The sequence below is a fragment of the Nannobrachium achirus genome (genome assembly GCF_963921795.1).
Source record: "Nannobrachium achirus genome assembly, chromosome: 4".
In the NCBI taxonomy this organism is placed as follows: domain Eukaryota; kingdom Metazoa; phylum Chordata; class Actinopteri; order Myctophiformes; family Myctophidae; genus Nannobrachium; species Nannobrachium achirus.
Genome location: NC_137813.1, coordinates 24,882,614 through 24,897,482, shown reverse-complemented (window position 1 = coordinate 24,897,482; position 14,869 = coordinate 24,882,614). Strand labels below are relative to the sequence as shown.

The window sequence follows — 14,869 nt, the reverse complement described above, 5'->3', positions numbered from 1 at the left end:
GGCAGGGGCTGAAATGTCTAAAAATTGCCTTTTGGTGAAAACATCGAAAATAGCAGACCTCCAAGCTCACCACGCGTCGCAGAATTCTGAAAATGTGAGCAAATCTTTGAATATATACAGTATATTAGGGCAATAACCAAAAAGTCGACAAGTCGACTCAGTCGACTTCAATACACAAGTCGACTCCCGCCAGGGAAAGTCGAAAGTCGAAACTAAAAACATCATTATTTTTGCTCCATGTGTGCGTGTGTACAGCATTCAAACAGTAGGATTGCTTATTGTCAAGGACAAAATGATTCTCTCCTTTTCCAACTGTATTTTCTCAATGGAATTAAGCACGTGGTTTCGGGTTTTGTCCCCCGTTTGAGATGGGGGTTGGTGGCCAAATACATATCATTTTGGGGATCCTTGACATGAAAAGACTGATTACACTGATTATAGCAACATAGAGCTTTCAGAAATTTCTGAGATTTAAAAGGCATTTGTAGAATCAGCCTCAGGTCTTAACTCACTCCCTGCTAAACGTCCTCAGAACGTCTTTTCCCCTGGGGATGTCGGTGCCAGACGTCTTCTGGACGTCTTTTACTGTACATACTGTACACAAAAGATCTCAGCCTTATCCAGCCTCTCACAACATATGATACACTTCCTCAAAGTCTGACAGTGTTTTTTACAACATTAAACAAAAGTGCACAGCCTCACATGAAATTAAACATCATTAAATTGTCCAAAAAGAAAAACCTCTTCTCAGAAACCTGAAACCAATTATACAATGAGAGCGAGACGGGTAACCAGAAAGCCGTGGCTTGTGTGTGGGCGTGCTAGTGTGTGTGTGTGTGTGTGTGTGTGTGTGTGTGTGTGTGTGTGTGTGTGTGTGTGTGTGTGTGTGTGTGTGTGTGTGCCAGCCAATCAGCTGGGTGGTCCGCTGTCTGTTTCAGTACAACATTCAAAACCTCTCTCTACCCTTCTCAGACAAAAAAAAAGTAACAACAACACACAGACAGATCGCTGTATAAATGGTTGTAAAACATTGCCGATATGTTCACACAACTAACACAGCACGTCGAAGTGAAAAACTATCGTGATGTCCCCACACACACACACACACACACACACACACACACACACACACACTATAGCAATCCAGCAAGCAGATACCAGTCCGCTTTCTGTTTCAGACAGTACAACATCATTTCAATTCAGTGCCAAAAGTAACAACAACAACAACAACACAGACAGATCGCTGTATAAATGGTTGTAAAACATAGCCTTACCTGATAGTTTATAATCCATAAACCCTGAAACATGACGGTCGCTCAAACAGACCGTTAGCGATCGGTTTCTCCTCTTTTTTTTCTCCCTGCAGGCATGCTTGGCCATGGCCAGAGCAGTATAATCAGAGAGTGGTGTCACCGCGGGGTCAGAAACAGCGCTGGTCACGTGGTTCATTGTCACTTTACACCTCATAGACTTCAATGCATTTTGTAAACTTCCGGTTCGCCGTTTGTCACTATACGCCAATGTGTGCGTAGAAGACCTGGCCCCATGAAGTGAACGGGAGTGACGCAACTCTAGGGCTCTGGCCATGGCGTGAACGAGTTTGATTCAGCTCACTTGAACAATCCTCCTAAACCTTCCATCTTCAATGCACAATCGGGTGCCGATTATGTTCACACAACTGATCGACGCGTCGCCGACCCTGCTGTCCAGGCGGCTCCAGAAGCGCAGCGCCCAAGAAGAAGCCAGCGCCCTGTGGCACCCGCGGCTGCTGCAGTGGAGAGTGGAGACCGATGGCAGCGACTCCAGGTCTTAGACGCAGCCTGAGAGTCACTGCGTTCAGGGATCTGGCTGAAAGTTCCTACGACTCGGAAGAGACGGACCACGGCGACATGGAGCCGTAGGGATGCTGCCAACACCAGTGGTACGAAGCATTTTATTTGTATTTGTATCGTGTTTGAGTCTCTCTCTCTCTCTGTACTGTATGTGATCGGGCAGCTGCATACCCCTGCCATACCCACTCTGATCTGCGCGCAATGAGCCCAAACACGTTGGCAAACAACGCCAGGCCTTTCCCAACGGATCTGTGCTCCTCGTTGTGTTGCCTAGTTGAGGTTGCGTGTGCGCGCGCGCTCGTTGCTCTAGAATAAAATACAAATGTTCATTTTGTGTAAATCATGACTTTGGTAAATCAGAAGGGGGGAACAGCATTTGTATCGTGTTTCAGTCTCTCTCTCTCTCTCTGTACTGTATGTGATCGCTGTGTTCTGCATACGGAGTGAGTGCATCTCTCCCAGTGGCGTCAGTTCAGAACAAGCTAAAGTATGGCAACATGACTGGTGTCTTGCACGCGCGCGTGCAGGGCACGCGTGCAAGACACCAGTCATGTTGCCATACCTTAGCAACAGGCACGATGAAAAGTAGAGCCTACATTTTTATTATTTACCTCTGTAGCCAAGGTATGGCAGCTGCATACCCCTGCCATACCCACTCTGATCTGCGCGCAATGAGCCCAAACATTGTGGCATTTGTATAGTTACATGGCTTTTGGAACGAATGGCAGCATTGTTTTTCCTCATGTATTGATTGATTGAAGACTTTATTAGAAGTTTGCATAGGAAAAGGTACAGTTTCATGACGGTACAGTTCACTGGTACAAGGTCTACTAAAAGGTTATCCATGAAAAGACTAAGCTTATTTCCACTGGAAACCATTGAAGTATCTCATATAACATTGAATGACAGACAAATAGAACACAGTACTATGCAGTAGATATGTAAAGAAAAACAAAAAAGAAAACAGTAAGTCTGAACAAACAGTATATACAATGTATGCCCACATGTATTGTGGATCTTTCTCTAGAGAGAGATTGAGCGAGAGCGCCACTGTGTGGGTGTGCACGCATGTTGCAGTTTAGTTTTGTACTAAATCTGTGTGCTTTGTTTCTTTGTGATCAATCTAGACACTTGAGTGTGAGGAGCCAGGTCCATCTGCAGGTGACAGCGAATCATTGGTTGGCTTTAGTCAAGGTACGGTTATTTTTGTTACAGATGGCCTACATTTATTGTATCTGTGTTCAATGCTTTTATCCATCTAAAAATCCAAACATCCACATAGCAACTGTAAAAGTCTTCATTCATTCTAAGTGTCAAAATGCATACATTGAGACATGATGGGGATGGAAACAATGTAGGCCTACTGATTTTGTGCACAATATTACCTTGCAAAAACTATAACTAGCCTATTTTTTATATTGTGTTTTTCAGCTTCTGAGCCAGTGGATTCACTGCCCAGCTCTTCTGTTCCTGACATTTTTATTTTATTTCATTTGAAACCCTCAGCGAACGTGAGAACTGAACTTTTTATTCTTTGTCATTTACTTGAAGCACTACTGAAAGGGTGGGAAATGTTCCTTTTGTCATTGCCATTTACTTGAACCACTACTGAAAAGGCGTGGAATGTTCATATTTTGTAGTTTACTTGAAAACCACTACAGAGGGGGGGGGTTGAAATGTTCCTTTATTCATTGTCATTTACTTGAACCACTACTGAGAGAATGAGAACACTTGTTTTTGTAATTTCAAAAAGCACTATTGAGAACTGTGAATGCACTTGAAGTCTGTAAAATCACTTTATTTTTTATTCATTGTTATTTTTCCCTTTTGTTTGAAAACACTGTAAATATCTTCTGCATCACTGAAGCCAAAAATAAAAGGCAGAAAGGAGTTCTGATCGAGAGTCTACTTTACTAAAACATGTATTCAGTTTGTTCCTAGAGGTGTTTTGGGTGATACATGGCCAATTTTCTAAACAACAGAACATGTTTGAAACATCTGGATGGGAGCACTGGAAAGAAGGCGACTTCATCTTTCCAGAGAGGTATAGTTTATATAGTATTCATAGCTCCTTCATATTTATTCAATTTTCCCCCCAAAAAAAAACTCTTCTCAGAAGCCGTTTTTTCGCCATACCATACCCTATACTTTTCCACCTTACGAGATCAGCAAACATGTTTGAAACGTATGGTTTAGAGCGTTGGAAAGAGCACGAATTTGCCTTTCCAGCAAGGTATAGTTTATAATAGCAATCATATTTTATTCATAAGTTATTCCATTTTCAAAACTAAAACATGCTTTTACTCAAAATGTCTTCTCAGCAGCCTGTGAAGACCCCATACCATGCCCTTACTTTTCCACTTTCTGAGATAAGCGAACATGTTTGAAACGTATGGTTTGGACCACTGGAAAGCACACGAATAGGCCTTTCCAATAGGCCTTTGTTTTGTTATTTTATGCCTCAACATCAATGCGCAATTGTCCCTCCAAGATGAGTGAAATCGTCAGAAATCCTTGGCAGTTCTATTGCACAGGCAAGTTGAACTTGGCAGAGAATGAGTTAATGGGTTAACTAAATGTTTTTGTAATATTTTACTAATAAAAATGTCTTTGAACAACAACAAAAAAAAAGAAAACATTCTAATAGCCAGAGGCGTGCTAGACTAGTGTGTTGACCACATAATTGCAACGTTTGCGGTTCCATTTCAGCTGGAGTTGTGTTCCTTCTTCCTGTTCGTTCTCAGTTTCTCTAGCCCAGCGGTTCTCAAACTACGGGTCACGACCCAAAGTGGGGCCCTGGGAAGAAATATTTTTTCAAGAAATGGCAGAAAAAGTTCCCTAATAAAACGGGGTTGTGGTATAAAAAAAAAGGTTTGAGAAGTTGTACACCTAGGGGTCTCCAATGTTTTCAGACCAAGGACCCCTTAGTTGAGAGAGAGATGAAGCAGGGACCCCCACAACCTTTTCATATATTCCATATAATTTCATCGTTTGACAGCACAATCATCAGTGTATTTTGGATTCATGTCAATTTGTGTTTTCAGATATTTAACCACTTGAACCGTCAATATTTAATAAACTTGACATTTCACTCTGTACTTGGTCTGCTCTTTTTCCCCCTCTACACCAAACCTCTTTGCCGAAAATCTACAAGCTCACAAAGCTTGTAGATCTGCTATTTTTGGCTACAGTTCTCAGAATATGGACGCTAGAGTTCAGGTGGTTGATATAAAAATATTTCTATCACACAAAGATTTGGAGGACCCCTGTAGTAACTCTGAGGATGCCCTAGGGGTCCCGGACCCCTTGCTCTAGCCCATAAGGACCTGAGGCCGATTCTACAAATGTCTCCTAAACCAGTAATTCTCACACTTTCAAGATTTATTTAATTTTTTAATGTTCATAATCATAAATAGCAGATGTACAAGCTCGCAGCGGGTGACTTTGTGCCGTGATGCGAGCTTGTACATCTGCCATTTTCGAATAGCCAATGCAAAAATCTCCCTGTTTGAAACGGTCTAGTAGCAGGCCTGTCCTGAACAAAGCAAAACCTGTACAAAGCTAAATCTGTTTATCAAACGTTTGTTTCCAGCAAACAAACAAATCTCTTGGTCTCAGTTCTAAAATGATAAAACCACTCATCCAGGCAAGCAAACAGGCCAACGCAATGCGACTCCCCCTTCTAGTCTGACAGCCTGCTGCTCCCGGAGCCTGAATGTAGAGCCCTGCCCCGGCTGAGAAATCAATGACTTGACATCTCAGACTACATTGTATCAGCAGTTATGCAGCCTACTGTATGTGTGGCCCGTCTCTCCGCCCAGGGGGAGGAGAGACCCCATGACAGACGTGTTTATTGAGCTGTCTGTCCCCGCTACATACACTGTGTGTGTGTGTTATGTTGATTTCGTCAACTTTTTAAAGTACTCATTATGCGGTACATCAGCATTAGTGTCTCATTTCACATGTTTTCAATTATTAGTATTATATTATTATTAGTATAAAATAGCAGATCTACAAGCTCACAATGGTAGATCAATGTGTACAGGGTTGTAGTGGTTATTGTATGTTTTGCAATAATAATCTAAATCTACGTAACTAGTAAAATAATTGTAGTGGAGTACAATATTAAGTACAATATTTGCCTCTCAGATGTAGTGGAGTAAAGGCCTTTCCATACTTTGACCGAAACCGCCGTTTTCGGTCAAAAGGTCCTTTTCTACCATAAAATTATATCCCTCGGGACTTCTGAAAAGCATTGGACCGAACGAGAGTTCGGAAATTTGCACGTCGGAAAAATACAACTCACCGAACATTTCGGTCGAAGTATGGAGAGGCCTTAACTTAAGTTACTTTCCACCCCTGCTTACCTCGGCAGGGAGCAGTGCGTAGGTGTAGAACTGCTTGAGGCCGGACACCAGCTTGTCCTGGGAGGTGACCACGTACTCCACGAAGCGGCGGGTGAGAGAGAACCAGTCGGAGCCGCCCGACACCTCCAGGCCCTCTGGGATGCTGCGCTCGCCCAGCCGCCACATGTGGTTGTCACACTCGTGGAAGAGGCGATCCAAGCCCTGCTTCTTTATGAACCTGGAAACACAGCGAAGGTTTTAGTCCCAGTGTTGATTTGGACACAGGATGTTTTGGTTTTGTTTGAACCCTTTAAGACCTTGGAATTAGTTTATACCAGGGGTCTTTTTCAGGCCAACGACCCCTTAGTTGAGAGAGAGAGATGAAGCAGGGACCCCACAACCTTTTCAGAGATTCCATATAGTTTCATCGTTTGACAGCACAAGCGTCAGTGTATTTTGGATTCATGTCAATGTATGTTTTCAGACAGTTAACCACATGAACCGTCAATACTTAATAAACTTGACCTTTCACTCTGTACTTACGCGAGACGTAGTGAGTTTGTAGATCTGCTATTTTTGGCCAAAGTTCTTAGAATATGGATGTTAGGATTCAAGTGGTTAATATAAAAATGAGAAAAAAAAAAGTTTCTATCACACAAAGATTTGGAGGACCCCCTGTTGAAGACGCCTGGTTTATACTTTAGCTATTGAAAAATAGCAGATATACAAGCTCGCAGCACGGCACGAGTGTTCCGCCCCAGTATAATGGATGTTGGGGATACTTTGATTATTGCGATAATATCGTAAATAGCTATTTCTTTGGTCACAATAATCATGACATGAAATGTTCATAACGTCCCATCGCTAATGTACTAGACTCTAGCGTGACAGCTCTCACCTGGCGTTCTCTCTCCCGTGGGACTTGAGGAAGTTCCTGTCTCTGTGCTGTGACAGGAACGCCACCAGTTCATCATTAGTCCTGTGGGAAGTTGACAAGATAAAAAAGAGAAGAGAACAGAAATGATGAGGGGGAAAAAAACTAAACAAAAAGCAAACGACACACACAGGCATTAGGACAGAAATGAAATGCTGGCTGATATAACAACTCTGTGTGTGTGTGTGTGTGTGTGTGTGTGTGTGTGTGTGTGTGTGTGTGTGTGTGTGTGTGTGTGTGTGTGTGTGTGTGTGTGTGTGTGTGTGTGTGTGTGTGTGTGTGTGTGTGTGTGTGTGTGGGGGTGGGTGGGTGGGTATGGGAGGTGGAGGGATAATTATGAATATCTAAAAAAGGCCATGATGATATTATTCACTTGCCAACTTGGGTAGGCAGTCTGATATGCTTGATTCTTTCCAGCTGCATAAAAGGGAGTGAGAGATGACTTTGTAGAATTGGTGAGGTAGAGGCCTGATGAGTGCATCCAAGCGCTCCAACCTATTCTCCTCAGGGGCAACTCTCAAGTTACTGTTCAATGCCACGTTATCCGCTGTCTTATGAAACACAGCTGGAGATGTCCTTGGTCACCTCCAGGTCCCAAGTGAACCGGTTCCTATACTGTACCCAAATGTGTTAATGCAATATTTTGTGTTATCTAACAAAGGACACAAGCCTCTGGCCTGAGACAACTGTGTGAGATAAAAGATTGCTTTGTAATGCTGTATTTGGTTACGATTCATGACATATAGAATTTCTGCTTAAAGCAGCCTGTCATTTCTTTTGAAAGCTCAGAGAATCCTACTCAAACAGAGGATGCTTCGTGTCCTGTTTTATATAATCTCACAGGTTGGGCCACACAGAGGGTGCGTTCGGAAATGCGCACTCAACGCAATGGTGTGCCATGTTGTCGTTTGTTTATTCGGTGCACTCAGTGTGGAGATCCAGTGCGCTGCACACCGGGTGTGCTGAGTGCACAGTGCACACACTGAAGAACTCTACTCAGAGGATGGGGTTTGGCGGTGTGGTGCGTCAGTGCAGTGTTTTGATTGGTTGGTTTTTATGGCCATGTCTCGAGCGTTTCTCAGCTTTGAACAATGGAGGAAATGATCGCGAAATGCACCATTTGTGACTTGATAGGTCCTTTTGGCCTTTTGGGGTTTATTGTCACAGCTTGTCCGCATGTAGATGTGTAGACGTGTGTGTACACATAGTCCTGCAGCAAGGATTGGCCTATCACTGCCTTGATTATAATAATAACCAGTAAGACGTTTAAGGGCGAAACGCGACCTCCGTGCATGACGGAATTCTCACAGGACGGAATTCATTTGCAAGTGTGATTCGAGTTGCGGTTGGTTGTTTAAGTTGGACAAAATATTTCCCCAATTATGGATATGACTGACGTCTGACATCATAGATGTCTTATGTTATAGACCACATGAGACTCATACAATATGTCCATATATGGGCATTCCAAGCTATGGGCTTAGTATTGATGACATCAGGGATCTCCAATTATGTGCATACAAGGGACAAGGACAGAATGTGATGTCACAATGTGATGTGACATCCCACACCCTGAAAAAAACGCTTGGAATTGTAGGAGTCGATTCTTTACAAGCTCACAACAATGCTGTGTTGTGAGCTTGTAGATTGGCTAGATTCACAATGTGTGCCTCTTTCTTGTATTATTTGACAATTTGGCCAATGTTTTTATAGTATAGTTAGTTGATTACTTTCGATGCAGCAATGGTCATTTTTTCCTATTAAAAAGGTATTAAAAAGGTCTCAATTGTCTCATTTCACTCACTGTCATTTGGGGACCACCACAAAATAATGTGGGGGACCACCACAAAATAATGTGGGGGACCACCACAAAATAATGTGCGGGACCGACCCACAGGTTGTGAACCACTGCATTAATGCAGCTAAAAGCGAGACCTTTCCATTGGGCCGTTGTTTATCTTGTAGCTCGCCGAGTCAAAGTCACTGTAGGTCAACGGAGTAAAGGAGTCAAATCCCCGACCAAGCAGTCCTGGGAATCTAAGCCACTGATGATAAAGGGGTTGGGCCAGAGCACTAATCATCATAATCTCAAACCTCGTGCCTGGTAGTGTATCTGGGATACACAGGCCTGAGCAGCGTGGAGATACGGATGGGACGATAAGCAATATTATCGTTTATCGTGATGAAAAAACACTCACTTTAATCGTATCGTGGACATTTAATTTATCGTGAAATCCGTCATGCACTGGGATCAATTCACCTTTTATTTGCCAAGCTGCATATCCGGTACCATTTAAACCCTCTATTGGTTAAACGTACGTATAATATACGTACTTGATACAGTCTTCTTTTCTCCCCACTCTCTACCAAATCTCTTTGCCAAAATATTGCCGATCTACAAGCTCACAACGCGTCTCCTCACACGCTTGTAGATCTGCTATTTTATGACAAATGTTCTGCCCCAGGCCAGGATAATGGATGTTGGGGATATTTTGATCATCGCGATAATATTGTTCACAATATTGTGATATGAAATTTTCATGTCGTCCCATCCCTACGCGGAGATAAACGCATGAACACGCACCACACATGCACACCAGTCAAGTTGCCATGTGTGCTTATTATAAGCGACTTTGGGCCTGTAAATATTGGTCGCTGCGGGCTGCAGTTTTCTGGGCTTGTGTAGTTGATTATTTGGGCTTGTTTCCTAATGTTATTCAACCAATGGATCATTTTCATGGCAAGGATTAATATGCATTTGCTGCAGTTATTCCTTACCAAGAAATGTCTTCACCAATGTGTTTGTAAAGGTGTCTAGTAACACATCTAACAAACCCTGCAAGCCAAATGACGTCATGATAGACATTATGATAACGTCCTCCGGTGACTCTGGTGACGTTCAGAACTAGGCCAGATCACAGCCCATACAGGGATGATCTTGATGTCAGTACCAGGAAGTCATATGGACAATAGGATTATTGTTATTGTTTGTAATGTTAGTTGAAATATGAGCATGTAAGAAAACTCAGAGTGCTGGAGGTGTCAGGATAGGGATGGAACTTTAGTACATATGCTCTGGTCCTGTCCACAGGCTCAGGCTTACTGGCAGGCCATACATGAGAGAATTTGTGAAATAACAGGAGTTACGATTTTATACACCTCTAGTTTGTTTATACTGGGAGACCCTAAGATTCTGAAAAAACATTGCCCCCCCTTTAGCAGAATGGATACAAACTGTCTTAATGGCAGGAAGGAGGCTGCTGATCAAGGACTGGAAAGCTTCATCTCTTCCAGCATTGTCTCATTGGGTCAATGAATGCAGTAGGCCAACTATCCTCATATGAGAGACTGTCATATAGGCTACATGATAGGATGGACTTTTATGAACTGAAATGGGGTCATCTTCATATTGCGGGACTCTGAAGCGGTCTAAGCTTGTGGGCGAGACATACCTACTGGTATACACTTTCAGTGACGTCATGGTTTAGCTGTGGTACTCCAACTGCCTCTGTGTGCTTGAACCGTGTATTATTGTTTTAATTTCTTTTTATTGTGTTTGTTTTATATGTTTTCATGTACTGTGTTTGTATTTGTCTGTTTTGTGTTTAAAATTTGAAAAAGTTAATAAAATACTAATCATAAAAAAAAGAAATATGAGCATGTAAGGTTTTATTCTGGGACATATCTGACTATGTATGGCCTCGATCGGACCCTCTCTGATTAATCCAAGGTGTTCGTGGGCAGGATTTATGTTGGTTGAAATCAGGTGATATTCTAGGCCAGATCTGACTAGTTATGGTTTGACTTGATCTGGCCCCAATCGAGACGTCACAGATTGGTCCAGGTCCTGACCGTGCTTGCTGGGAAGTTTGAAATTCAATATTCCTAGGGGACTTTTTGACAGTTTCTGATAGTTAGGGTCCCATTCACTTACTCTACAGGAAACATATACCCCAAAGAAATCTGCTTTAGGTAGCATGTGAGGGGTCAAACCTTTTTTTTTTCCTTTTTTTTTAATCCATTGCAAGCATTTGTTTTGCACGAAAAACATTCCTTAGGCTAAAAGCGGCCAGAGCCTAACCATCACTAAACCATTTTTGTGGAAAACAAATGCTTGCAATGGATTCAGAATCATGAAAAAACCCTAGTTTGACCCCTCACATGCTACTTAAAGCAGATTCTTTTGGGCTATTTTTTTTCCATATACGGTAGTATTAATAGTATAGTACATGAACGGGACCCCAACTTTCAGCAGCTGTCAAAATTTCCCCTTTAGGTATTGAATTTTAAACTTTGTTAGATGTGTTGGACACCTTTACAAACACATAAAACATTTCTTGGTAAGGAATTTATTCCCAGATTTGATAAATATCCCCTGACTCTGTTAAGCACGGGTGTGTGTGTGTGTGTGTGTGTTAACCAACCTGGTGGGGAAGTCTGTGGCGCTCAGGTTGATGAAAAAGTCCCACTTCCACTCCAGCATGGAGAGCAGGTCCTGCATGCTGCGCAGGTAGGCCTTCAGCAGGCTGGCACCGCCCCAGATGGTCACCATGCGCCAGGGCGTGGCGCGCACGTTGGGGTACTCCTGGGCAATCTGCAGGACCTCCCGATGCATGTAGTTGGATCGCTGGCAAGAGAGAGTTCACAGCAAAAAAAAAGAGGGTCACACGGTTAAATGAGTGGTAAATGACACGGCGTCGTTCAACACAAAGGATAATCTGGCTTTGGCCGGGTGACAGAGTCTGCATTAGCCTGATCGGTTGCCGCCACCCTGCTGGGGGCAGCCGAGGAGAACTGGCCTGTGTTGAGAGATGGTACGTGTGTGTTTGTAGAGTCTGTATGACATCAGGGCTGGAAATGTGCGTCAGTGACACCGGAGACGGTTCAGGTTATTTGTTTTGCAAGTGCAAAACGTACATTTCCCACTTTGTTCAATAGGTGTTCCGACAACAGGACACAAATAAGGACTAACAAGAACCGAGTTTAGAGGCTACGCTGGAGAAAAGCTCTCAGACAGTGGATTAAACACGAGGGAGCAAATGAGAGACATTGAAAAAATACCAAATAAAAGACTGAAGGTCAAAGAGCTGTGCAGCCAGCAGGGCTTAAGCCCTGAACTCCCAGCAGTCTCAGTGGCCTGCTCAGCAGAAAACGCACAGCAGGAGAGGAGGTGGTGAAGGGAGGGTGGACTAATTCCAGCAGTACAACTTGACCCCTTTCTTTGCCTCTTTTTTTTCCCACCCCCGGCTCCATCTCTCAAACCGTCCCCTTCCCTCAGAGACGGATGAGGCGGGCTTGACTCTGCGGTCTCCGCGGTGACTGCCCCGTCTCACTCCTCATTCATCAACCGCTGCTCAGCGCGTCGCGCTAGCCTCTCTGCGAGTCCCGGTGCGGCTGTGCAGAGGCAGCTCCCCGCGGCTTGAGGGAGCGACCTTATCCAGCTGGTGCACAGGTGCACAGACGCTGAGAGCAACGATCCACCGCCTTGTCAGCGCTGGAACGCCCCCTGGGAGCCCACGCTTCAGTGTTAGCATTGTAGCATGTGCCTCTGTCGTCATGTTACACACCACGGGCACTTTCCTCCACCACACTAGGAATAATTAACCACGCATAGCAAGCCCCTCTCTCCGGGCAAATCCACCTAACTCCCAGGACCCTCTGGGTACGCTAGACCAGTGTTTCTCAACCTTTTTTCTGCACACTTTTCATGTCCGAAGAATCCATGGGCACACCAACATAATACGGGGGTGTAAATATCGTCACCGTCATCGTTCTCAAAGTAAAGCCCTGCTTCATCATACAAGGCTGTCGCACAACAGTAGCGAAAACAGCAGATCTACAAGCACACAGCGCCTCGCGGTGCGAGCTTGTAGATCGGCTGTTTTCACTAGTTTAAATCATTTTTTAAATGATAAATACAATACTGGCTTTCAAGCAGTTTCAAGGGGCACACTTGACCCTTCTCAGGGGCACACCAAAGGTCCCCAGACACAGCGGTTGAGAAACACTGCGTTAGACCTATGACATGAGAACAGAACAACCAGCCTGTAAACACCTTAGTGGTCTGGGGCACACAGTGCACCGAGGCATCATCTCGCTGGCATAAAAGGCTGGCTTATGCTATGGCAGAGATGACTAATCATTTTGATTCAGATGCTCTGTGTGTGTGTTTATGTGTGTGTGGTGGCATATGTGCGTTTGTCTGACTCAGTAGGGAAAAGTCCAGTCGTTGTACATTTATGATTGATCCATTTACAAATGTGTAGTACAGCGTAGCAGTGGTTCCCAAACGTTTTTGCTCAAGACCCAAAAGAGAGTTTGTCCAGGACACAAACTTGTGAAAATAGCAGGCTCACAACGCGTCGCTTCGCACCATGTTGCGAGCTTGTAGGTTGCCTATTACCTCTTAATTATTATGTTTCTTAATAATTAATTTGTTTGTTTGATCTTACATTTCTATCGTTTTTTGGGGGGAGGGGAACATCTATTGAAATATACATTTGTTTATGTAGGATAAGAAAAACTTTTTTTTACTCAAGTCGTGAGCCATAAGAATTGGTCCGTGACCCACAAATGGGTCGCGACCCACTGTTTGGGAAACAGTGGCGTGGCAGCAATAGTCCAGTCCACACTAGAGCTTACCTTGTCCACGTGTATGTAATAGTAGTGATCGTGGTGATAGATGGCTTTGATGAGACGTTTGAGCTGGCGGACGGCACGGCCGTGGACCATGAGGACAAAGGCCACCCGCACAGGGTTGTCCACCTTGGACAGGCTGTTGGCCAGCTCATCACCTGCCTGCACCGGACTGGACACTCCTAGAAGACCAACGACATGCACGTCAACCCATTAAGACATGACCATTAAGAAGTTCCTTAAAAAGTCATTCATAATTCATGAAGCTTTCTTTATTCTCTGAAGAAAAAAAAAGTAAAAAGACATTTCTCTGAATAACACATGTTACTAAACTTGCTCGTGGACCCCCATCTGAAAATATTTGTTTCAGGGACCCCAAGAAGCAAAGATTTTAGTTAAAAATGTTTGCTTAAAAAAATGTATATACTTATGTGTACATTCAAATGATTTGCACAAATATTCACAATCATTCTAAAATAGCCGATCTACCAGCTCATAGTACTGCACAAAGTGGTGTGCTATGAGCTTGTATATCTGCTATTTTTGAATAGCCAAACTGCCAAAGTATAAAATTGACTTAATGGGTTAGAGACATGATGCTCCAGCCTAATGCGAAACATTCACAGTGTGGCCAGCGACATTGCTGCCGAGTTGCCATTCAAATGTTGCTCAAGACACACTGCGCAAATGAAAAGCGTAGGCACACTGGCACAAGGAGCTGGCAACAGCAGGAACGAGTTCTTCTTCCTTTTACAGAATGGAGCATATTGCGTCATATAAGAACTGTGTTCCAAACATAAACCAATGATCTCAGCGGTTTGACTAGTATGGATATGAAGAATCAACTGATGGTGAGAAAACGCTAATGTTACTGTCGCCAAATTAGTTACATTTTCAACAGAAACAGACTGTATCAAATATTAGTGACTGACTATCATAAACCATACAGAGCCACCTCCCCGACAATATCGTAGAGACCGTTTATTTTTGGACCACAATGCTTATATGAGACGATTTTAAGATGACTCAATGTTATTCTCCATAGAGAAATTACTTCTGCGAACCGGGGGATGAGTGATGTCATGACTTTGTTACTCTATTGCGGTGAGAGAGAGAGAGAG

General features: G+C 43.5%; 1 protein-coding gene across 1 annotated transcript in view; it reads right to left on the bottom strand.

Annotated features, from left to right (window-relative positions):
• Positions 1-14,869, bottom strand: part of xylt2 (xylosyltransferase II) — a 41,296-nt gene that overhangs the window by 14,203 nt on the left and 12,224 nt on the right. Inside the window, exons 3-6 of the mRNA XM_080722948.1 lie at positions 13,755-13,930; positions 11,537-11,739; positions 7,077-7,157; positions 6,200-6,416 (exon numbers count right to left, since the gene is read on the bottom strand). Coding sequence (XP_080579074.1) covers positions 6,200-6,416; positions 7,077-7,157; positions 11,537-11,739; positions 13,755-13,930 — 677 coding nt within the window. The remainder of the gene's footprint in view (positions 1-6,199; positions 6,417-7,076; positions 7,158-11,536; positions 11,740-13,754; positions 13,931-14,869) is intronic.